This window comes from Mangifera indica, chromosome 18 (assembly GCF_011075055.1).
Source record: "Mangifera indica cultivar Alphonso chromosome 18, CATAS_Mindica_2.1, whole genome shotgun sequence".
Lineage (NCBI taxonomy): Eukaryota > Viridiplantae > Streptophyta > Magnoliopsida > Sapindales > Anacardiaceae > Mangifera > Mangifera indica.
Genome location: NC_058154.1, coordinates 7502741 through 7529634, shown reverse-complemented (window position 1 = coordinate 7529634; position 26894 = coordinate 7502741). Strand labels below are relative to the sequence as shown.

The following is a 26894-nucleotide window of genomic DNA, read 5'->3' as shown; positions in this document are numbered from 1 at the left end:
GAGGCATAAGATTATTCAAGCTAAATTTGATCCAAAACCTAGATGGAGGACTTTGAGTTTCGAGAGGTCTTTAGGCTCGAAATGCAATTTATTGCACCTAGAGACCAAAATATAATAATCTTGAAGTATTTACGTATGTATGCAATTGTGATGAATTAGGTTTATCCAATGGGATAAGGATAAACCCATTCGGATTTCTTTTGGTACATCTATAGTTGTGCAAGCTTTATGCATAAGCATACATGATTGCTCGATGAGGATTATCTACAATCTTATTTCACACCAAAATTCGAATAAATCACGAATTATACGAGATTGGATAAGAAAGTGTAGTATATCAAATACAAGTATAAGATCCAAAACACCCAATAGTTGTTTATAATACATTGTGAATCAATGATCTATGAGTGGGATACCAAGGAAGCGTTTATGTTTGTTTTAAAATTAGATTGCCAACGCCGCTACCTTCGAAGGTCATAAAACCTTACAGATTCGCTACCATAAAACCTTATAGTTTCGTACCAGATAATCTGCGAGTCTATTCTAGTCATAGCATCGGCTAGAGTCTTTATAATTTTTAACCCAAAATTCGATTTGTTTTTATCCGTATCCATTTTACCCATACATATTTTTGACGCATCGTATACCTGACCTACCTGCCTATTTGCCAGGTATAGTTCTACATTCAATATTTTCACTGTCGCCATGTCACAGTATTTGGGTTAGTGCTGCTTGTGAAAAGAACACTGACTTCGCTGTAATGGAAGCGTAGAGGACTCCCAAATGACTTCATCCCATTTTCAGAATTCAGATTCTCTCGTTATAATCAGTACATGAATATAACAATAGAAGAGTTCATTCCATTTACTATTAACACTTTGAAATTAAAAATAAAAAGACATTTCTATATTTGAAATCAACAAACAGAACAATTCAAACACAAAACCATGACTATAAGCACCTGGTTGCTTCCTGTCTCATCTGAACATCGCCTCCTGGAAAAAAAAAAATACTGCAGTAAGCCTAAAGACTAAGAATTAATTACAAATATTAACGTAATTTCAACGACATTATTTAATTAATTCTATGGAGTCATGCAATGCTAACTAGGAAATATACTTACATTTTTATTTTAATGTGTTTTTCTTGGATTTCTTCCACCTTCCATATCTTCTAACAATCTTCTGTTGTCCAGATTCAACCATTTTTACAAGCCACCAAGGTTTGCCCGTTGAGAATACAATGTATCCTATGGACAACCCAATCACAAGCCCACTTCCATAACCCATCATCGCAATTTTCCAAACAAATTCAATTGTATTATCATCTTCTCCTTCTGAAACTGGCGGTGGTAGTTGCGGCTTCAGATCATTGTTACATTTCTTTGGCAATGGCCTTCCACATAATCCTTTATTCCCAATGAAGTAATCACCTGTAAAAGTGTCAAACTGACCGCCCTAAGGAATGGGTCCTGAAAGTTGATTTTGGGAAAGATTTAATAATGAGAGGAATGTAAGACTTACCAATTGCACAGGAATCCTTCCATAAAGCTTGTTTAAAGAGAGATCTAATGATTCAAGAGCTTTTAAATTCCCCAAACCAGATGGTATGTCTCCTGTTATACTATTATGAGCAAGATTGAGGACTATGAGTGATTTGAAATTTTCCAGGATTCCTGGAATCTCTCCCTGAAAATTATTGTATGAGAGATCAATGGCTTTAAAGATCGTTATGATCTGAGTCATATAAAGATCCCGCCCTTTCATTGTCACAACTACAGAATCATTGTAATAATAATCTCCAATATACCGGGCCTCAGGTTCATTAATAGCAACATCCATCATAGCTCCCAAATTTTGAAACAATTTTCTGGGCAGAAAACCTTTGAATTCATTGTGAGAGAGGTCTAGAATCTGCAAGTTGGAGAAATGGAATAAAGATTTGGAAATCTGTATGGGACCATAAAATCTATTAGACCTCAGGACAAGAACTTTCAGCTCTGAAAGAGTTCCCAACCAATAAGGAAATTCATCTCGTATCTTGTTATTTCCTACATTGATAACCTCCAGCCAAATACAATCTACCAAGGATCTTGGTAAACGCCCTTCCAACTTGTTACCATTAAGATCAAGACTTATCAACTCACTTGAATTTGCAAATATATCAGGAATGCTACCATGAAGATTATTCTTCTGCAAGTGCAACATTAAAAGCGCTAAGCTTCCGAAACATTGTAGAATTCTTCCATTCAAATTGTTGTTAGACAAGGAAAGATGAAGAAGGGAACTCAAATTGCAGATAGACGGAGGAATCACCCCAGTCAATTCATTATTCGAAACCAGGAAAGTTTCAGTTTTAAATGGTGGAACCAAAAGTGATCCTTGGAGCATGTTGTTTGAAAGATCAAGACTTACAATATTCCTCCATGGATGGTGCTCTATGTACGTAAGAAAATTTCGGGCAAGATTCAGATGAGCCAAACTCTTCCATCCTCCTAACTCAGATTTTAGAATCCCACCATGAATTTTATTGTTGGAAAGATCTAAAACGAATAAAAACTCTACGATTCTCAAGTTACTCGGGAATTCACCATTTATATTGCAGGAAGACATTTCAAATGTTGCAAGTTCGGATGAGATATTTTTGAAAGTAGCATTGAAATTAAATGACAGTAGGGTATTATAGGAAAGTTTAATCTCTGAGAGGAATTTCAATTGCAGTAACATGTCCAATTGGAGAGTTCCACGGAAGTTATTTGATGAAAGATCAAGATAAGTGAGGTTCACGAGTTCAAAGGTGGAACTTGGAATTGAACCACTTATCTTATTATTGTTCAAAAAAACTGATTCCAGTGAATTAGATGGCTGGAATGGGTCAATAGGACCAGAGAATGCGTTATCACTAAGCTTTAAAGATACGAAAGATGGCAGACTAAACAACTCAAATGGTATTATACCTGTAAGAAAGTTGTTAGACAAGTCTATTTCGATTAATGACAAAAGCTGATTCAGATGATTAGAGAGAGGACCACTGAAATTATTGTGTGAAAGATCTAAATGAATCAGCTTACTAAGGTTACCAAAATTTGGTATCCGACCTGCCAACGAGTTCCGTGAAAGATACAAATCAGTGAGCTGCTTTAGCTTTGATGTCGATGATGGGAGTTGACCAGTCAAAGCATTGTAATTGGAAGACAAAGCAATGAGTTGAGTAAGATTCCCAATTGAGGCTGGAATTGTCCCTGTGAAATAACAACCTTCAAAATGCATTCTTTGCAAGAATTTCAAGTTTCCAATTGAATCAGGTATTTCTCCTTTGAAACTTGTGTAAGAGAGCTCCAAAAACCTAAAAGGACTGCTCCAATTGGACTGTGGGAGAAACCCTGCTAGATTAATATTGCTAGATAAATCAAGTATATGAAGGCCTGGTAGGCAGAAAATGTCAGTTGGGAATTTCCCATTCATTCCTGTATCTCCAAGTGAGAGAATTGAAATTGAAGAAGATAAGTTCAACAACAAATCAGGAGACACTGAAGACATAACAACACTGCCAAGATGGAGGAAACTTAACCTTGTAAGGTTTTGTGCTAGCAACGCGAAAGTTTGTTTTCCAAAGCTCAGCTGAATGGGATCACTTAGATCAAGTGAAACCAATTTGGATAGGTGAGATATTTCCAGAGGTATTAAACCAGAAAACCCAGATTTAGAAAGGTTAAGATGCGTCAATTCTCTGAGCCAACAAAAAGCAGATGGTATTGGGGTAAATTGATCAGTTTCAGCAAGACTGAACCTTTGAAGGTGTGAAAGTTGGAAGAGAGTGTTGTTGTTGTCGATGATACCACTCAAACAACTGGAGCTGAGGTCCAACCCAATTACATTACCTGTCAAATTATTGCAGGTCACTCCTTCCCAAAAGCAGCAATCCGTACCCCGCACCCAAGAGAGTGTCTTAGGATTACAGAAATTCATAACAGAATAAGATGCGGTAACATTAAATGCACTGGTGTTCTTAAATTGGAGCAAGGCAAGACTGTCTTCGGGATTGCAAATGATAGTTGAATCAACTTTAAAGCCAACATACAAGAAGAAGAGAAGACAGTGAACTTGATAATGAAATTTGAAACCCATCATTTTGTCAGAATTCAAAATAAAAATGAGCAGTTAAGTTGAACAGGTGAAAGAGATGAGAATCATGGAGTTTAGATGTGTAATTTATAAGCTTACTTTGGAGAATTCCATATTGTGAAAAGCAGAGACTTCTTCTAAAATGGTATGCTTCAGCTGTAAATTGTAATCATTCTGCATAGAATCATTGTACAGATGATCCGTATTTTTCAGGGATATTTAAAAATAACAAAAATTAGGATGCTACTACAAAATTAGCTTCTTCCTCTAACTTTTATACCCAAATAACCATCATACCTGAGTGTGACAAAACTCCTCCTATTTATAAACCTAAGTATCAGTATTTGAAAGTTTTCTTAATTAATATTTATGTCAAACGAAAAGGAAATTCATTAATTTAAAATTGCTTAAGTAACATTTAATTATATTATAATATATTATTTATATATATTTAAAGGTGTATATACATATCAATGTTTTAAATTTAATGACATCATCAGAATTGCAGTACGCTGGGACTCCTTGAATGTTGGAGGGATGTAGGAAATTCATTCATTTTCAACTTTTCGACTTTTCCACGTTATACTTCATTACGGTAGTCGATTTTTCATTGAGTAAAGTAATAGGTATTGCTTTACACGTTTACTACATAAATAAGGCCAAACGACTATTTCCCACCCAAGGTTTAACGTTTTCTCAAATGTCTCCCCTTTAACTATGGAAACAACAAACACCCACCCATGACCGATTAGATTTAACAAAACCCTAACGGTGATAAGGGTAAAATCGTCATTTTCTCTAGAATATTAAAAATAAACTAAAATAGAATATATTTTGGCCCCCTAAACTTTAAAAACTAAAATTCCCCCTCAGCCTAAGTTTTAAAAAATCACAGTTTCACCCTCCCGAAGCATTGCCGACGGTCTCCGGCTCCATTGTCGACGGTCTCTCCCTCTCGAAGCATCCTCACCTTCCGGAGATCTCTTTCCTCCCATTTGGACTTCCAATCGGAGTCGGAGAAGCTGTGGAAGACGAAGAACTTCGTCGGGGAAGACGAAGTTCTTCATCTTCCCAGACGAAGACAAGACGACGAGACGACTCGTCGTCCTCTGGGAAGACGAGTCGTCTTCATCTGGGAAGACAATCGTCTTCCCAGACGACGAAGACGAGATCGATCGATCTCGTCTTCATCGTCTAAGAAGACGATTTCTCTTCTCAGACGGCTTCTCTCTGCATCGGATGCGTTGAGGTCGAGTTGAGAGGGGTCATTGGTGGAAGAGAAACCGTTGGGAGGGGAAGACGGCCGGTGATGGCACCGGAGAAAGCGACGGAGAAGGGTTTGGAAATAAACCCTAGGGGGGAAAATACAATCTTTTCAAACTTAGCTTAAGGAAAAAAATGTTAGTTTTTAAACTTTTAGAGGGGAAAATGAGATTAAATTTTTAGGCGTTAGGGTTCTATTAAATCTAACCGGTCATGAGTGGGTGTTTGGTGTTTCCATAGTTAAAGGGGGGATATTTGAGAAAACGCTAAACCTTGGGTGGGATATAGTCGTTTGGCCCATAAATAATAGAGAAAGTATTGTCTCTTGGAAAGACTGAAAGTCTGGCGGCGCAAAATGCGGTACTAATAAAATAATAATGCGAGGAAGCTACCAACCAGCTTGGCTGGACAATTACGTGTATTTTGGTTTGGGCTATTGAAGCTGTGCTGAGGCATATAACTTTGCTTTTATAATTTTGACTTTTGACCATTAGTCATATGTTAATTTAATAAAATTCGGGTAATTACATAATTTAGTAAATTTTATCATAATACAAATTTAGAGTATTAAATTTTTGAAACTTATAATATAGTTAACTTTTCAAACGCCTGTACAATAAAAAAACTCATTTTCCCAAAATATCATCATTATGCGCATTATAGAAATTGCTCTATTATCAATAATTGATTAATTTTATTATACCATGAATCTATATTTATGTTTAGATTTATTTAATTAATTAATTGCATGAAATATTATATATAAATATGTGTAAATAATTTTAGTTTAAATGGATTTCTCCTTCCTTACAACTAGAAATTGACCACAAAACTCCCATATCTTTCCACCATTACCCCCACAAAACCACCAACCTGCTACAGGAAACTGACTCAAAGCAAAGGGTATGCAATAACTTAAAACTTTAATTCACACAAAGACATTTATTAAATATAATACCAAAAGTGCCCTCAGTTAATAATTAATACGAAAGCATCAAAATGACAAAAATATAATCCTCCTGATAAAGTGAAATAGTCCATTACATAGTCTTAATGCCAAAATAATTGAAAAACATAAAATGGGAAAATTGATAACTACGCCCCTCATGACAACTCCATTCCAGACTAGCTATCCTTCTTGTATTACATTTATCGCAATCACATATTACTTATGAAAAATAAAAGGAGAAAAGTGGTTAATAATTACTCAATAAGTTAGAGACTTTATTTGTACTTGACTTTATTTCCAATTTATCCTTAGTTTAATCTACCCTAACTTAGTTATCGAGAATATACCTTTAAACTCCATACTTTGATGATGTAGATTAATTTTTCTCATTAACTTAGCTTGAGATTCTCTTTGGTCTCCTAAATTGACTCGGGAGGCTTTAAGGTTCTATAATGTCATCTAAGATGTTCTCATAATCGTAATTTAGGATGACTCATTTATTTCATTCACATTTAGAAGAAAACATTTATACTTGAACTTATAATATGAACCTTTATGTCAATAGGACTAGATCGAGTCAAGGATGTGAGCTAAATATTAAATAGTCCTTTTTCCCTAAACTGTTGGACTGTTATAACATGACTAGGCCTTACTGCAGGCTAATATACCCTACTACTACTGTTGACTCAATGTGTTATTAAATTTTTATTTTAATGATAACAAAATAATATGTCCCTAAACATATTAACTAAAGATTTTACTTGAGTGTAAGTTTAGATTACAAAAATTTATCTAATACGTTTGAATAAGCATCAAGATAGAAATCAACAACAAGGTTCAAATAAAGAATTTTTGAAGATATGAAGAAAAACTGAAGCTTGGGTAGATGGTTTTTGTAATCTTAAAGTATTAGTTTTGATTAAAATATTTATTTGTATGTGAAAACTCTCACAAAAATTTGTCTTAATATCTTTCACACTTTGGGTTAAAGTGTTAATTTCAAACCTAATGAGTTAAATCAATTTTTATCAAATTTCAATGACCTATTTGAAATAATGAAGTTTTCTGAAATAAAACATCATATCTCAATTTTGGGTTTGCATAATTTTTTTTTAAAATAGGTTAAATTGACATTTTTCATATCTTTTAATTTTTCAGAATGAGTGTCATTAGTAAGTTGAATCTCAAGGGTTTTTAATTAGAATGAAATATTTGAAAGTGAATAGCTCAAAAATGTTTTGCTCTCGATTGTATTAAAATTTTAGCTTGTAAAATTCATTCTCAAATGAATTTGATTGATTTTATATAGGGAATAATAAAGAAATTTATTGTTATGCACAAAATTAGTTGTTTTAATTTTCTAAAAAACATAGAATTTGATCAACTAGATATATTTTGGTCAACTAGATGTGATGTGACACTTTTATAGTGTCCACGTGGCACTAACTATTAGAAATTTAATAGCTTGATTTGGTTTATTGGAAGAAATTTGATCGATTAGTTTTTTGAAAGCCAAAATAGATGACTTTTGAATAATTAGACAACCAAAATTGAAAAAATTAGTTGGTCAAATTTGGTCAACAAAATTGATTACACTTTGCCCCTCAAGTTTTGAAAAATCATAATCCCCCCTAAAACTTTGAAAAATGACAATTTAACCCATTTTTGAAAATTCTTTTAAAACCAACTTTGAGATATGGTCCAAAAAAATTCATAATTTCAAATGAGTTATTAGAATTTGATTAAAAATTGTCTTAATTCATTAAGTTTGAAAAATGATATTTTAACCCAAAATTTTGAGAGATATGAAAAATGTTAGTTTAACATATTTTTGAAAAACTTGTTCAAACCCAAAATTGAGATATGATATTTTAGTTATCAAAACTTCATAATTTCAAATAGGTTATTGGAATTTGACAAACTAAGATATGTTCATGGCTAAGCATGCATGTATCTAAAAGCCACTATCTTAATTCAAGCTCGTATTAGCTTTCACCATGCTTGTCTTACTCTTATAACTTGCTCAATCCAATTCTCTTAGGTTACTAATCCAAAAATCAAATACCTATAAATCAAGGGGTTTTAAGATAGAAACTATTTATGTATCTCATCCTTGATGAGATACCAAATGATGAAAGGATTCTATTGCATGATAACCATACTATCGACAAGTTTACATCTTACACTAACTTTCTATCAATTGGGTGGTTATAATATCTTGCTAAAGGTTAATTTTAATTTCTAAATAGAGAGATGATTAATTGTAAACTAATCATGATTCTATTCACTACCAACATGACATAGAACCTATGAGTTATACACAATAAGAGTTTATTACTGTGGTTTAAAAAGCTTTAGATTCACTATAGTATAGAATGGATCACCATTAGTTTCCAAGAAGTCTTATAATACAATTAAGATACTAGAGAGCTTTAGTTAAATTATAACTCTAAAAGCCTTTATCAGACTAAGACTCTTGGTAATCTTAGTTCAACTTAGATTCACCAAGTTTCTCGAAAATGGTAATTTTAATCTCCATCGATGGGCAAGCCAAGATAGCAAAATTTGCTTCTTTTTGAACCAAGCAGTAAATTTTGGATTATGAATCTAATGTGCAACGTTTATCAGAAAAGGAATTGTGTATGGTAAAGTATAAGTGTAGCAATCTACAAAGCCAAAGAGTTCTTGAAAATAAAGGATTGGAAGAAATTGAGTTTTCATACCAAGAAATTTTTAGGCTTGAGTTTGATAGAGAAAAAGTTGTTAGTGTCAAAAGTGGGAAGAGACAAATTAGTCATGGCGTGAGAGTTAGGAAGTAAAGGATTAGCCATAGTAGAAATTTTGGTTATGTTGGGAAGGAGAGGATTGAGTAAAAGTGGAATAAAGAAGAATTTCTCTAATACCATATTGGAAAATCCTAAATGGCTAATAATCCTAGAGATAAGTGAATAGAATTATTTAAAAACTTTAACCAAAAAAAATCTTTCAAACAAAATTCCAATCAAACATAATCAAACAAATATTTTAAACAATTTACTTAAGTTACCAAGCATAAACATACTAAACAATTTATCAAAAACATACAACACAACTAATGCATATAGTAAAAAGAGCAAGAAGAAGAAATGCTTAATAGTTTATAGTGGTTTAGAGCTTTCTCTTCCAAGCCTCCTATGTCCACTCCCTCGAAGAACCCATTTGAAGTTTCACTTGTAAAGATAACGTCTCTTTACAATAGTTCTTCGGAATTTCACTGATGTATACTAATTCTCCAGAATTATGTCCACCATGATAGTTTGTTAGACATTTTGCCTAAGTGTTTGAATACAGAGAATTATGTTTATAAATGCCTCTACAAGGTTAATACAAAGAGTGAATGCAGAATGTCTCTCAAGGATATGAGTAATAAGCTTAGTAAAAGAGTTTTTAGAAAAGAAAAGATTATAAGATTTTACATTAATGATCTCTAACATATTCCACATCAAAAAGTTTTCAGTTTATAGTCTTGGATAGTTGGAATAGCTCATAAAACCATTAGTTAGGATAATAGATCAGTAGAGCTTTGAAAGCAGAGTTTTCTTCATAGATCTAACTAGTACATGGGCATGTGGCTAAGACATATGGGTTTGTGTCATTTAAATATCACTTTTCACGTTTGGTCAAATCTTGGTTAAAGCTCCCAATGGTCGGATTTTCTTCTCAAAACTTTCAAGCACAAGTGTTCTATGATGAAGCATGGTCGTTCCACCCATATATGTGAAATTCTTCCAAAATTATAGAACGCTTGAATTTTTGCCTATGCATAGGTGTGTACCACATCAGCATGACCGTGCATCCATTTCTCCTTTGATTTCTTCATTAAGCACAATGAGAATTGCATAATGAAAACTTCTCATGCATTTGAATTCTCAGACACAGAGGTTTGACACATGGTGGTGTAGGTATAACATACGAGTGTGTATGCCCTGTTTCTGCATCTTTAAAATTGTGTCCATTTGATAACACATTCTTGGACAATGTTATAAATTTAAACTTGTGTTTTTAGTATCATCAAAACACTTAGGGGTTCGACACATATAATTATGGGTGTAATAACACAAATATTCTATTGATAGAGATTTACTTTTTATAGTAAGCTATTCTAGAGTGATTACAAGAAGGAACATATACTGAATATTTAAAAAATCAATTATGCTACAACTAGGAGTACTACTATAAGTAGAAATCCTTTTATTTAGGAAATTTGCCTTGTACACTAACTATAACGAAGGATAATAGGTAAATCCTTTTGGAAGATATTGATAGAGATTTTCTACTAAATAGATGTTTTCTCGTTGTTACAAGATGTAGAGTTTATCTATATTCCTTAGTGTATAGCAAACATGAGATGTGGCTATACACTATTGTAATTGCTGGAGCAAATCTCTTCAAGGAAACTCTTCTTATGATGACATCTTGCGAATAAGAGAATATCATATAAAAGTTCCCTGGAAAAATCATAGAAACTAAAGTATATTGCTCTTTATCTTTTAATTATAATTTTCTTCAAATAATGTTGGTTTAACTTCTACTGTCTTATCAATATAACACCCATAGGTATGTCCAAGGATAATTTTGTCTTTTTCATCATAATTATTTTGTTGATACAGTTGTTGAGAGCATGAATGGTTGTACATTGTAGGGTTGTATGACCATGCATGTATTTGGAAAGGTAGAATCGTCATTTTGGGCAAGGCATTTGAAAATGACTAAGGAATGATGATGAATGGTTGTGCATCGTTAGTACACACTCGTGCGCTTGTTTTTTGAATTTGAAATTGGATAAAGATAGTTTCCTAAGATCGCAAGAGCAAGGTTTTCACTATAAAACTGTAGGCACACCTGTGCATAGGAGTTGCACGGTCGTACATGTTGTTATTATGCCAAAATAAAAAAAAGTACAAGGCCTAATAAAGGTTATTTTATGCATACACACCAAAGCCAAATAACAAGAGTTGAGAGATTTAGAGCATGATCAGAGAGTGTCAGAGAGAAAGTCATTGTCATATAAGTAATTGCTTTGATGACGAAGGACAAGTAAGTAGTTGGCCTACTTTTCCTCTAAAATGGCTTAACAATCCATTGTTGAATGTTTTAGACATTAGTATGTTGGTTTGATTCTCTATTATATGTTAAGAGAGTTGATGTATTTTAAGCATGTGGGAATGATGATCTAGATGATTGAAGGTACAATAATAGATACTTGGATCACTAATTCTATATTAAATATGGATTGGTTGGTATAAGTGTGCTCTTGTGATATTTTGAAGTAGAAACATGCTTAGGATTGATTATAGGTTGTTTAATGTGATTTAAAAAGTAGTCAAAAACTATAGAAATCCATAGGACAAAATTCTTCATATTACATTGAACAATCGTGCATGCAAGCATGAAAGCCAGTGCATCCTTAAGTAGACGACAACTTCCCGTGAGTTGACGCATGTTCCTTCTAGCTTATAAGAATAAACATGGTCATGTAGTATGGGATATACATTGATGCATGACATTCAAGATGCACGTTCATATTAGAGAAGGATGCATAGTCATGATTGAGGGGATAAGGACATTACGGAAGTTAGTCAAAGGTTAGAGAAGCCATTAGATGAGACTTTTGTTGAATGCATATGACACTTAATGGTGGATGTCTATTTAGGGACTAAAATAGAAGTATAAGGAGTAACGGCTAGTCACGCAAATCCATACAATGTAAAATGATAGTTTTACCCTTATGATATATACCAAAGTAGGGTTAAGGTTAGAAAAGTCTTTGGAACGTGAAGTTAAATAGCTAGCTAAACAAAAGTGCTTGAGTGTGTGGAAGACAACACAGACCTTGATCGAAATATATTCAGGTCAAATTCAAGGAAGTTAAGAATAATTATATACATCAAGATAGCCACTACCTATGCACAAAAGTGATGTTATATGTGAAAGCAACAAAGTTAAGAGAGTTAGATACCTATGAGCTGATTCATGCACTTAACACCAAGATGTATTAGCTACTCATTTCAATTTAGGTATGCATGGTAAGGGAAAGTGGTACTAGTTAGATCCTCACGTGATTAACAAGATGCATAACATATGGGCCTATGGTAAAGGCCATCTCAAGATGATAATTTAGTTAGCAATTTTGTAGCTATGTGTGCATGGTAAGGAAGGGATTGCGACTAGATTCCTCATGTGATCAGGGTGTCAATATTAATTAGCTCAAAGTCTAGCTATCAATGTGTAAGGTACACTTAGATTGTAGATATCTGGGATGTCATATGCTTTCACAAAGAAGTTCAACTTAGATAATAGTCATCTAAGATGACATCACTTATGAATTTAAGGTATGAACATATCGCACTAAAATGGATAAGCATAAAAGGATATCAGAAAACATCTTATTGCAACCACGTTAGCAGTATAAATGGAACACTAGTCTTTGATGATAGGCATAAGAGTATGGAACACTAGTCAAGACAACAAAGAAACATTTAAAAAAAAAAAACAAAAGTTAAAGTTAAAATGTTGACCAAACTACATTGTTATACTTATTTTCTTATTGTAGGATGTTGACAAGACTAATGACACTAGTCTCTTCTATGATACCATCCCAACAGTAAGACTTTGCAAAAGCACAAACCTTAGATCTAATGAGAGAATGAAGAAAGTGGGAGAGAAAAATGAGTGTTATATAATAAAAGAGAGAGAGAGCGTTTAAAATGAAAAACTCATACAATCGAGATATTTTCGCCCTTTTTTATACTCTAACAGGGCTAACAGTAACTATTAATCTTTAACGGTCTTTATTACAAGTTTCAACAAATATGACATTAGTCCCTACATGATTCATTCTTTGCAAACCAACCTTGGTATAAACTTCAATGAAGGATATCAATTCTAACTTCCACACCATTCTACCCAAATACATTAATAACAACTGCATAATTGTCCTACTTTTCCTACTTTTTCTGCTCCCTTAATCTTCATCTTTCCATTTTATCATTATTGCATTTCATCATAACTGCCCAACTACCTTATTTTCTCTTTCATGTGGGATACATAAACTTTGTCTCTAACACAAACATATAACCACAGAATAATGTCACATCACATTGTAGACTAATGTTCAAGCATTGAAGAATAGCAAAAGTAATTGTGTTTGAGAAAGCTCATTAAGGTTAGTTAGTCTAGAACTGCAATTAGTCAAAGTTTCAGTTTCTCAAAATCTATTAAATGCTTGTTTGTTTCTAAAAGTAATGTTAGTAACTAACTTAGTTACTCAGTCTTGGTTTTGGCATACCATAGGTAACTAAAGTAGTTATAGAAAGCTTATTTCACAAAGTTCTTTTTTTTGTATTGCATGTAACTAGAAGCATTAAGAAGATCAGGCACATTGGTCTTTCAAGCCATGCCCGAGCCTAGAAATCAAGCTCATAGGTTAGCCCGCCATAGCCTACGACTGTAATATGTCATTATAAGATTAAAAAATTAAAAACAAATAAAACAACAACTACTAGTCAGACTAGTAGTCGTTGGGCCAAAAATTAATTCTTTTATATATAAACCCACTTCGCTCTCCCCTCCTCCTCCCACGTTCCAAACCAAATCCAAAATATAATTTTTTAATCCTTCTTTATATTTTCTTCATTCAATCTCAAAATGTTTCAATCAAATTTTATTTCTGTTTAACAACTTAGATTTTATTTGTTTAACAATTATGTATTTTTTTAATTAATTTTTTCCTTTATAATGCTTTGATAATTTAAAAAAAAAAAAAACTTAATATGTTTTAAACAAAAAATGTATTCAAACAATTAGAACAAATTTATTTTTGTAGGCTCAAATGAGAAAGAATAAGTTTAATGTAAACACTGCACAAGAGACCTCATAAGAACAAGTAAGAGTGAAATCAGATATTTAATTCTCATACATCATTGCAAAGATGTTCTAATTTAAAAAGTTCAAGTGAAGTAGCAAATAAAGCAAAGCCAAAAGTGACACTTCAAATCATTTGGAGTGACACTTTCAACTTTTGTTTTATCTACTACTTCATTTGGATTTTTCAAATTAAAGCATCTTTGTAATAAGTATGAAAATTAGAGGTTTATTTTACTTCTTTTTATAATGTCTCTCTTACAGTGTTTACATTGCACCCATTCTTTCTCATTTGAGTTTATAAGAGTAAATTTGTCCCAATTATTTGAACACCTTTTTCATTTAGAATATATTAAGTTTTTTTATTATCAAAATATTCTAAAGAAAAATAAGTGATTAACAAAATAAAATAAAAACTAAGTTGTTAGATATTAAACAAAAGGTAAAGTAGCAAATAAAGCAAAAGCAAGAAATGACACTATTTAACGATCACGCGTGTGAGTTTCTCGATGCTTATGTTAGCGAAGTATATGTGCAACAACTATCTTAGATCAAGTGTTATGTAAGTCAAGAATACGTATTTAAAGAAAGCAAGTCATAGTGCGACATTACTAATAAAATGAAAAGTTTTTAAAATTAGAATACGAATATAAGTACTAGAAATACGCATATGATTTTATATCATTTGAAATAGATACAAAATGTAATTTGGAGGGTTGGCCCACCATTTACAAAATATTGTCCTCAGTTGTAATGAATATAAATTAGTAAAATTTAATAAATTTATTTTTTTTAAAAATCATACCAACCCAATAAGGGCCCAGCACAATAGGACCCACTACATTGTGGGTAATGCTATGAGTCATCATAGGTTGGGGTCTAGCCCGCCCTGTAGACATAATGGGTCTTATCAAAGCTGACCTAGTATAATCTAACACAGCTCACCCTCATCTCTACTTATGACTCATGCATAAACTCTTAATATATAAATTTAAATTAAAATGCTTATATGCATATTTCAACAGTTCAATTAATTGTCTCCTCTAAACACCAAATCATGACAATATGCATAAATGGGTGGGTGGCCACTTGCTTCAACTCGTTTAGGTACACCATACCCAATCCAATTATTTGCCATTTCTTATTTAAATTACGAATATGGTGTTGAGAATTCACTCTTCGCCTTTGTACTCTGGGATCAAAATTTTACCATCCACTTGTGACAGCAGGTAATTTTAACTGAATAATGTAACATGCAGTTATAATAAATAATCATTTAAATATTAATAATAATATATATTATTTAATTTATAATTCAAAATTATCTTATTACATGGTTTCGCGTTAGCATTAATAGTATCTGATTTTATAGACCTGTCAGTAAGAATGTGGTGGAACAAAAACTGGCTACCCACTTAATTATGTAAATCAAAGTGCAGTAACAACTTTACACAAATGCCAAAAGCCAAACAGCCCACAAATCTATTGCTTTTATTAAGCATGAAAAGTGTTCAAAACCTACACCAAATCTAAACGAAAAAGAAAAAAAAATGACTTTCCTTTCTAACAAAAATTACAATTTCAGTATAAGGACTGTGAGATCCCATGGGTTTTGGGTTAGTGCTCCTTGTGGAGAAACAATGACTTTGCTGTGTGTGTACGTAATGTATCCTAATTCATGAATTTCCGACAGTTTGGCGCTTTACATAAACACGGGACTTTTGATTCATCAGGCTCATCAGGATCAAATAAGTAGTCATATCTGCCAGAGACAAAAACTTAAACAATTAGAGTTGTGAAATTCCCCAATACAATTTTGATAGAGCAGGGGAAAAAGAAATACGTTAGCTCGTCACCAGCAGATACGTTAGTCTTTGCAATGAGGACGATCCGACTCTCATCATCACCAACACTCATTATCCTCGCATAGCAATTGGGCATACACTGTATCAATAAAGGGAATAAGTAACCCATAATAAGATACATGACCTAATGAATCGTAACTGGAAAAGAATATGAATAACTAACCGAATGATTGATTAAACGAGCGATGTTCCCTTTATCTGTCGCATCAACAACTACATCTTCACTGATCTTGAATAGCTACATGAGAAAATAGAAGAAGACAACAGATAAATGTCAATTAAAATTTTTTTTTTTTGCACGATAGATTGATTGTTGTTTCTGGTCATGTTATGTTTTCTCACAGGTGGCTGGTCATGTTATGTTTTCTCAAAGGTGGCAAATGCGTTAACTCAGGGACTCATCTCAAAATCAACACAACTTCTAAGATCAACTTGAAGAGAAACATTATCAGATTACAAGAGCACAGGAAAGTTGACTCACATAGCAGTCTTTTCCTTCTAATCTGTAGTGGACCTCTCTCAAATCCGCAATACTGCGCCTCACCTGTTCACCACGATACTCAAGAACCTGAAAAAAGCATATGACTTTTAAGCAGTGTTCCATTCACACGGTTACTGTTAGGTAGGAACTCTGACATGGTACATCAAGTATGTTATCTATTGCTACTACAAAAATTTATTCCAGGTCATTGGACCTTCACTGGCACAATAGACCTCAATAGAAACATGAGAAAATGATCCCAGAGAAACTCTCCTGGCAAACAAGCACTGGAATAAATGTAAGACATGTTTTTAAAGACCATTTATTGTTGACTCTTTTAATTTACTTACCATTTCTCCTTCTTGAATATTTCTACGAGCAAAGAGACCCCAGCCATGTATCCCAGATCTACCAAAGCAAACCCGGTCATTTTCGGTTCTCTGAAGAGAATGTGTAAACATAAAATAGTTAGAAAGACAGCTTGATGAGTCAAATATTAAAGAGATAAACTGATAGAGAATAAATATTTGCCTGTAAGTGGTAAAGGCGTTCACAAAAAGAGGAAAAATTCGTAGGCTCCTCTACCACCTGTAAGAGGGAAAGAAAATAAGCACAAAGGAGAAAACTAACATATTAATTTCTAGAAATTTCCAAATTTAAACAGCATATGAATGACACAACAAATCTCGTAAAATGTAAAATGGACAAGACATTTACTCTGAATGTGTTCAAACTTTGTATTGTGCTTAAAGGATGATGGCAAGGTCCCATCACTTGGTGGGCCGTGGCTTCTTCTTCTGCTCTCTAGCAAATAGAAACAAAATGATAGTGAGAAGAAGAAAGAGTTGTACATACTTAGTCAAACAGATAAACTTTTCAATAAATTATAACACAGAAATGGAAGATGACTAAGCAGTTAGCTAAGCATACAAATATGAAGAAAAAAATGAGCATTCATGAAACACAAATTTTATCATTAGGATAAGATAACCACACTATATGAATATGATACCAACAAATTTTTATAATAATGATAAGGATAAACCGCACTTCATGTATGATACCTTAAAAGTTATTTCAGCACATTAAGGAAAACTAAATTAAGCAAAATGTTTCCCTACAGATTAGGATAGTCTTCTACTTGTAGATCTTGTTTTACATTCTAATGTCATCCATCCAAACAGATATTCATCCTATGTTTGAGTTGGATATTGACTAGACAAAATAAAATCAACTTAAAGTTCTCCTCTACTATCAGAAAAACTTAATGAGATTTCTACTTCCATCTAGTACCAATTAACCAACCAGAGACCTAAGATCATCTGTTAGGTTGATCATTAGCTGGCAACATCTACAGAACTCCCAAAAGGTAATTCCAAAGTCAACTCAAGACCCCACAACCATAAAAAGAAAAATTTTAATAACAATATAAAGAGAAAAAAATCACACACACACACATAGAGAAGAAAAAACCAAGTGGCGCCCTTTGGACATCATTTACACTACAAAATATAACTTTTTTTAAACTAAGATATTCTTGGCACTGAGCCTCTGGATTCTGTAATTACATGATCATTCCGCAAAAAGAGAGGAAAAAAGGGAAAAAGAGTAATATGCTGAGCCCTGAACCATTTATAAATCTAAGCTACCTTCTTGTTATTATTTGATCTTTTAAATACTCGGCACCTTGCAGCGGAGAATGGCTCAATCTCAGTAAGTTCCACGGGAGAAGCCTCTTCAAGGTTTACTCTGTTGGATGAAATAAGCCTTGAACCACCCTTCTTATTTTTAACAAGGTTTTTGGCAGAGAAGATGCCTATAGGAGTTTGTATAATTAAAACGGTATCTGGATTTGGAGCCCTGCATCAAAAACAAACCCGTGAAGATGAACATAGAATTAGATACACATATATTTTCATGAATATATGGCACTTTCAAGAGCAGTGAAGGCAAACCTGTGGTAAGCGCAATAAGACACCATTTTTGTGATCTGTCTTCCATTTTTCTCCAATGAGTGTAACTGCAATTTAAAGAATATAAATGAATATAATGATTATTGTATGAGGGATCAGCTATTTGATTTGAGACAAACAGATGCATTCAGCAAGAGCTGTTGAAACCAAATTAAGAGTAAACAAAACTTTACAAAATAAAATCAGGGGTTAAGAAATAAACATTTACTTAGTTATGAGCTTAATATTATTCTGTTGCAATTTAACAAATCCATCACGATATTGGCTAGTCTATACCTAAAGCAGAAGATATATCTTTATTTTACGAAGAATTTTCATGCTGTTTCAATTTACTTAGTGGTTCAATAAAAATAAAATAAAAAAGAAGCATACTTGGAGAGTAAGCAGAAAGAAACACAATTTCATTGACATGGGACCTCCATATAACCCTTCATATATTGTCTAGTCTATATTGAGTTATCTTTCCACAATTTTTGTTGAGGATCACATGGACTAAATAGCAGACAATGGCTTCTATTTCTCAGTTGATGGCTGAATTTCATCCCATTAACATTTTAAACTTCACAAAGATGAATGCATACCAATAAAACATCCACATGTAAAAGTTCAAACAATCAGGGAATACACCAAAGGAATATGTCTTGATGCCAAGAAATAAGATATAGGATCATCAATATCCTTCAAACCATAAAAATTACAAAGGCAATGAAAGAAACAATAGTTTCAAGCAACTATGATTAAAAACAAAAAGCATTGAGCAACCCACCTCCATCCGGTACCCAGCCCTTGATGCACACATAGCATGATAATAAGTGGAACACTTGCAACATTGTGTGCATGAGCCATGAATTTGCTTACATATAACACAAATCTGAAACAAGTTAAGTTTAGAATGCATCAGCTATTAATCTACTCCATTCACAAAAAATGCTAGCATCAATGCAAAAATTAAGTAACAAGAATAGATCAGAAATAAGATTGACAACATGGTGCATACACAGTCATCTGATTCATACCTAGAAGAAGTGCAGAGCCAAACATGCATAGACTATGGAGAAAGACACTTTCAAGCTTTCTTAAAAAGATAATTAACAATACACATTGTTTGTGGGCAAAGCCCACGTTGTTTCTTGCTAGTCATGAAACACAAAGTTTTTCAAAATATTTCTTTTCTTTTTTCTATACACTAAAACTGGGAAAGAGTTCTGGATTGATTTTGTACCAATGGCATAGATTTTGATTACCTTAAAAAAATACCTTCACAAAAGATTAGGCTCAATCCTAGAAAAGAGTTTGATGTAATACTCAATAAAACTTCACCTTTACAAAAGAATTTGAAGGAATACTCAAGATCCCCAGAGCAGGCTCCATCTTCTCATCACTTGCAAATGAGACTTCAGGTTGGAACCATGCGCATGTCACATGAACCCACAATGTATCAACATCAGTCGGCTTTAAAGCACCACCTGATGAGAAAGAAAATACAGATGTATAACCATAATAAGGCCAATGAGCCAACTCCCAATAGCAATACTATTGATTCAGTAATAATATCCACACAAAATGACATCCTTTTGGCAAAGAAGTTTTAGAAAAGGCGTTCTGAAATAATCTTTAATGGAGAACATGTACTTGTTTCGTAACTTCAATGGCTCACCACAGATGAGTAGAAATTATAGGATATGCAGAATACAAGGTTATAGTGAAGACTCTATATGACACCACAAGAAAAGGGTGCTTAATTACAGACAATTTGGTATCATATTACAGACATCAACAGCCTAAACACACAACAAAAATAAATGACAAAAAATTCCAACAATCCAATAGACTTGCCTTTTACAGGACAAAGACAACACTCCCGCTTAATATCAGGTGTTTCACAGGCTTTGCAAACCCATGAAGTGAAATCCCGAACATTTCTTGCCCCATAGCATTCTTGATGTACTGCTATTTGACATCTGATAAACATATGAATACCAAAACATCATTAATATTACAGAACTTATGAATATACAAATATTAAAATCTACTGCCAGCAAAGAGGACTTGCTTAATCAACAAATATGCTAGCAAAATTTTTAAAGAGGCACCTTCTGCTAAAATATCATTCTGCAAGACTACACGATAAAAAAAGAACTGACAGCTCTCAAGCAGGTGTAAGTGCAAAATGCCACAATTAGCACCAGAGTATGTAAAGCAAGATGATGATACTGTGAAAGTGTCACTATAATGACCATGCCAGATTGTCTAATCTCAGTGCCATACAAACATCAATGTATTTGATGCCCATGAATGGTGCTAAATAACAATGAAATATGACAAAACCCCAATTAGAAAACCTGTTGCAGATAATGATTTTGTTGTAGTCCCAATCTTCAACCCATCTGCATACAGCGCAGCGTTCTGTTGTCCATTTCGCATAAACAGGTTCATATTTTTCTGTGACAGCAGATATAAAAATTAATACAATCAACAAGATAACTTTTATCAGTGCAACATAAAAGAAAATAACCATCAAATCCATCTAATTCATATAATAGCCAAATTTATATATTTAAAGCCCAAAAGTACCTCGCAGAAAAGCCAGCAACTTCTGCTTCCGTTCTTTTATTGAGGGTCGCTTATGAGGTTTGGCTGAAACCAGAGCATTTTCATGGAACTCTGCCAACTTCAACATCTGCAAGGTCAAACAAGGACATATTTTATTCTTTTCCAGAAAAAGTTGAGGCTTTCTGCTGTGAAGGAAGGGGGCAGCCAGGCAGGACCACAATTTACACTGAGAATGCCCCAAAAATGGAACATGCAAGTTGAATGCCAGAGATATCTGTGCTTTCCATGTTAATTTCAAGTTATTTTACATCATAAGATCAGTAACCACCATAACAGGTTTCACATTCACAGATCTCTAAAGATGGATACTATTTCAAAAACAATAAGAATTAGCCTATAAACCTTTGTACATAAACAAAACAAATGAATCAGGAGCTTTTTCAGGACTTCCTTGTGATTCAGATCAAAAGAACTAGACCAAGTTACACAATCAACATAGTATTAGGTCCATGCTGAATGCAAAACACACATTATAGATTGACCAAACATCAACTATATATGGTTTTTTAACTGATGACAGCATACAAGTGAAAAGACGGAACTGTCCATGATAGCACCTGATAGATTAATATTTATATGGGTCAAACCAAAATACTATCCTCAAATGATACATATACCTCCAACAGATAGAATTTGGAACTGACATCATCAGTAAAAATATTAGAATATTATATAACTTGATATTGCAACTTTAAACCTACAGCTAACATTATTACATAGATCAATAACAATATATTGAAACAATTACTTTCGGACACAAAAATGATTATGTCAACTTGCTATCAATCCACAACAAATTCATTTTTGTCTAATTGATCATTCCAAAAATCTCAACATGAACTTGACCAAAAGATAAGCAATATGAATGAATTTAGAAATAAACAAAGAATTGTTGTACAAACCCATTGTTCTAGTGGTAGCATAGAACCTTTCACCCTAATGCTAATCCGCCAATTTCGCAATTTGGAACCTGTATGCCGTTCCCATTCACTGAGAGCTAGTTTTCCTGTTCCACAAGACCCACATTTGCATACAACTCTGAAACAGAGAATATAAAAGTGAACTTAGAACACACAGGCTGTTCTAAGTAAAGCAGCTAAAGGCCCAAAAAGATACACTAATCATTGTATAATACTAAAAGCCATTAAATTAATTTTTCCTTACGAGTGAAGACTTGGATAATATATGCCTTCCACACCTGAACAGAGAACAGTAACTTTATTGGGTAGTGGCAACTGATCATTGTTTTTGTTGCATCTGTACCAAGGATGACAAGCTTTAGATATAGAAGGGCTAAATAAAGCATCCAACTTCAGCAAAATATACAAAATCATGACTTATGGCTCTACAATCAATAGATATCAATGCAAAGGAAAACAGCCAACTACAAACATATATCAGATCATATATTGCTGGAAAAAAAAATTAAATAAGATGATGAGTTCAAAAGAAAACGTCAAATATAGATTAAATAAATCACTTACTTGAGTTTTGACTCCCATTTTTCAGAATCTGATAATTCAAAGTTGAATTTTGCTTTGCAAGCTGGGCAGTAGTACTCAGTCCCCACCAGATCCTTTAGGGCAAAAAAAATAGTTAAATAGTTTGAATTCATGATTTGATCTTGCAGGTAGAACATGATAATTTAGCAATATTTAAATATGATGAACAGACCTTAAAACGGCTGCCAGAAATTTTGTCGCATGCTGCATGCACCCAAACTTTACAACCATCACAGCGCACCTAATCCAGTGAGGGAAGACAACCAATAAATGAATAGCAATTTACCATTACATTGAAGAAGAAAGAAGAACAAAATTCCATAGCCGTAAATAGATAGTAGATTGCCTCACCCAACTCCCACTGTCGGAATGGTTCCAAACCTTCTTGCATATGCCACAAAAATGTTTTGATTTTGTTAACTAAAAAACAATGCATGTAGTTGTGAGGAATCAAAATAACAATGATAATAATAATAAAAAAACACTTGAAGTACAATATAGGCACATTAAACTTTAATAAGACAAGCAAGATGATAATACAGCTGGTATATACCTTAGCACATGTTTTACATAAAAATTGGCCCCTAATAGTTGAAGCCTTCATTTTCTTATTTGATTTAAAAGGAAGGCTCATGCCACAGCCATCACAAGGTCTTGTATCTTTACTCTTTCCAAAAACTCCCTGCATGGATTAAACTAAAGTTAATTTAGAGATTGCTAAGGCAGGAATTTATATACCCTCCAACTGGTTCCTTAAATAAAGGAGAAAACAAAAATTTGAAATTATGGTGTCAAAATTGTAATGCTTCCTACAGAAACGGAACCTCCTAGGTAGAAAGAAATATATGATAGATTTGATTGAACAGAAGTAATCTTCTCAGATCCCAACCAATAAAATGTTCAAAATTTTACGGCTGAAAGGGGGCTTCAGACTTTCAGGACATTGCGTGATTTTACTCTTAGATAACAATTAGCAAGAGAGTGTTTCAGAAAATGATGGCAGAAAAGAGAATTAAAATGTTATTATAGCAACTTTGTTCTTACTAAGCATATGCGAAAAACAAAAATAAGAATAGAGGAAGTATATTTTTGATAGCACTATTATCATTTTAGTTTAGAATTCCACAATATGACATCCAGGCAAGTGTGAGGTATTATTATACATACAAGAAGTCTGTAATACAGGTTTGGCTGAGGTAAGTCAAGTGACTAAATAAATGTGGTTACTAGAAGTTCAAAAAAAGAAGATCAAGAAAAAGATAACACTACATAGAAACTTGCCTGGTTTGAAAAGGGATAGTCCAGATCCTGATTTGAGCCAGTCGCCTCTTGAACCCATCTAAGAGCGGATTCATCATAAGTAGGGTTCCCAGCTGCCATGTTTATGTCATGCATCAACTTCTCTATAAATCCCTGATCTGCCAAAACAGCCTCCTCAAGTGCCAACTGGAAGTCACTTGGGTTGCAGTCAATCAATTCAGACTGCTCTTGGAACCTATATCAAACAAAATTGCACCTAAGCACAAAACAACAAAGCCATAAACTAAACATTTCATGAACCAACACTGATACCCACCTGTCCATGAAGTCTACAAACGGAAATATCATTCCTCGTTCGATCCAGGCATAATCCTATTCATTGATCATTTGATGCATCACAATTAAAAGCCAAAATCTCCTAAACATAATAATAACATCATACAAGCACAGAAACAGATCCGGATAAACATAGAAAGCAATATATACCCTTTGATATTCATTCCCAGCATGCCTAAAAAACATCACACAAGCTGCATCGGGTATGCAAGACCTCAAAACCAGCTCCGGTGCTTGAGTCATTGGATCAATTACGATAGCTGGCCAATACGGGTCATTCTTCCCTGACTTTGCCCACACTATATCACATGAATAAAAGTCCTCTGGCCCATATAACCCATCATCTTTTCTCTCACCATTCAAAAAACCCTCCTCACTCATTAAATCAACGATTTCCTCAAGTTGGCACTTGTCTTTATCAACATCAACCAACTGTTGCTCATGTAATGATGTCAAGGAACTTCGAGAACTCGAGTGCTTCCTAATATCAAAACTCTTACTAAACCCAACTTCATCTTTCTCCTCTTCTTCACACAATGTACCATATCTAAGACTCTTACAGCCATCTTTATCTTCTTTCAATCTACTCTTCGCATTCTGATTATAACTCTTAGGTGTTTTAAAACTGAATTTCTCCTTTTTACATTCAACTTCATCATTAAAACCATTACCACGTAAACTAGATTTACTCTCCTTCTTCCAATTCTCAATAACCGAATCATTAAACCGTGAAGGAAGTACCTGAACTCGTCCACGTGACGTCCTCACCAACGGCGGCCGTGAAACCTGCACTGTCCGCTTCTTCAATTTCCTGGACTCTGAAACCTTCGACTTCGACACCACCTCATCCGGAGAACACGATACTTCAGTGCACCAAGACGCAGCAAATCCCTTCTCGGCCAGAGCACCATTTAGAATTCCGTGAAAAGTAACCGGAAGTACACCGGTAGCCACCTCACCAAGTAGATTAAACGGATAGTAACAATCAGTCTTCCTTTTCTTCCGTTTCGCTGAGTTCTCATCGTCCTCTTTAGCCGCGACGGCGAGTTTACACCGTTTCAAACTCGGCATTTGAGATTTCAAGTTTCGCTTGATTATCATTCTCGAAACAAAACAATCAGACCAATTACCACATCAACCAGAAACCAAAACGGCACCTCTTCTTCCAAGTCTCCCAAGTCCAAACGCTCAAAACCCCAATTCCCAGGATTCACAACGTAAACCCTAAATTCCAATTGGTTTAGTCTCCAACTGCAATAGAGAAATCCAAAAAACGACGTCGCAGCCACAATCTTTAACACTCAATCTCAAAAACAAACAACTCGATAGCTGAATTGAAAGCGAAATTTAGAGGAGAAATTTACAGAATTTCAAAGAATCAGAGAGATCTGTTTCGTGGAGTCGACAAGCCTCTCAATCTAACAGCTTTAAAACAAATAATATAATAAAGAAACAACAGAAGAAATATAAATTTTGATGCAACAATTTTCATATAATAAAAGTAAAAAGAAATTAACTGAAATTTATTTATTATTTTGATTATTGAGTTTTGTTTTTAGAGAGAGAAACTACGGGAGGAGAGAGAGAGAGATGTTTGGGGTCGGCGTTATCCTGATGGTGAGTTGAGTTGTGTTGCGTGTGAATATTTAAACATGAAATAAAATTCGCAATGTTTTCGGATTTAGCAATGGCTGTGGCTAAATTGCGCTGAGTGTTGAGTGCGCGCATTTCCTTCTTCCTCTATCGAATTTGTGCTTTGGTGAGTATTTTTGTTATGGATTTAGAAGTGTTGTATTGGCGTGCGGTTGGTTCCAAGAAAGTTGGAAGTGTAAATATTGACATGATGGGTTTGGAATATTTGATTTGGTACTGAAATTTGTTGACTGATTTAATGGGCGTAGCGCAAAGGTGGTGTTTTCGAATTGTCATGGGTTTATTTGAGGTGGGTTTGGGTTTGCGTTTTCGTTGTGACTGCAAATTCGAATTTGGCGAAGCCATCAAAGTGGAGGGGCGAAATTTGTGCAATTTTTTTCCCTTGGTGGCAGGCAGTTAATGACTTAATTATGATATGGGTACTGATTTTTTTGTTAGAAACTGCAAGATTTGGATATAGAAAGAAAGACGAAGGCCTGTTACTGTGAATGAAGTTGGCTTTATTATTTTATTTGTGTGGTGGGTGGTATAAATTTTAGAGAGAATGGGCAATTATTTCCTCGTGCTCATTTGGTGAGTTTTTCGCTTTATAATATTAGAGAGTTGGTGTTGATTTCATGGAGCGAATAGAATTTGATTGTTTCCTTTCCTATAAATGAGAGATGACGAGCGATGGAACTTGGGGGGGCTTGTGCGGCTCCATGCATGAAGAAGGCAAACCAACAAAGCATTTGAAGAATAATCAAAGAATCACAGTATTGAAGATAGAGTGATTGAAACTAGCAATTTCTTATGGTGGATTTGTGGGATGTGAGTTTTTATCAAGTGGCACAATTTTTATTCAAATAATATAAAATATTTTTGGGGTACATGTGAAGTTGTGCTGGGAATCATGGGAGATGGGTGAAGAAGTGTAATTTTGATGGTTGAAGCATGAGGATAGACGATTGAGCAAGAAGAAACAGCTGTAGCA

At 33.9% G+C, this 26894-nt stretch overlaps 2 protein-coding genes across 3 annotated transcripts; both read right to left on the bottom strand.

Moving 5' to 3' along the window:
- Window positions 1–916: 916 nt before the first annotated feature.
- On the bottom strand, window positions 917–4130 carry LOC123201660 (receptor-like protein 7). Its single transcript, XM_044617250.1, has 3 exons — window positions 1524–4130; window positions 1162–1457; window positions 917–995 (listed from the first exon to the last, which is right to left on the bottom strand). Exons 1-3 carry the CDS (start codon window positions 4128–4130, stop codon window positions 917–919), a joined length of 2982 nt encoding a protein of 993 aa, XP_044473185.1.
- An 11580-nt stretch (window positions 4131–15710) lies between these two features.
- LOC123202081 (histone-lysine N-methyltransferase ATX5-like) lies at window positions 15711–26369 on the bottom strand. 2 transcript variants are annotated; one of them, XM_044617805.1, is made up of 24 exons: window positions 25633–26368; window positions 24419–25519; window positions 24249–24304; window positions 23954–24167; window positions 23226–23354; window positions 23024–23092; window positions 22845–22913; window positions 22655–22746; window positions 22335–22427; window positions 22073–22208; window positions 21132–21237; window positions 20900–20999; window positions 20394–20518; window positions 19878–20023; window positions 19324–19428; window positions 18540–18604; window positions 18234–18444; window positions 17302–17388; window positions 17116–17172; window positions 16935–17024; window positions 16585–16671; window positions 16267–16341; window positions 16082–16182; window positions 15711–16000 (listed from the first exon to the last, which is right to left on the bottom strand). In XM_044617805.1, exons 2-24 carry the CDS (start codon window positions 25367–25369, stop codon window positions 15910–15912), a joined length of 3255 nt encoding a protein of 1084 aa, XP_044473740.1. In that variant the 5' UTR covers window positions 25370–25519; window positions 25633–26368; the 3' UTR covers window positions 15711–15909. The 2 variants fall into 2 exon arrangements, with proteins under 2 accessions (XP_044473740.1, XP_044473741.1); XM_044617806.1 differs by lacking the exon at window positions 23024–23092 and having other exon boundaries at window positions 24419–26369.
- Between the last annotated feature and the right edge of the window lie 525 nt (window positions 26370–26894).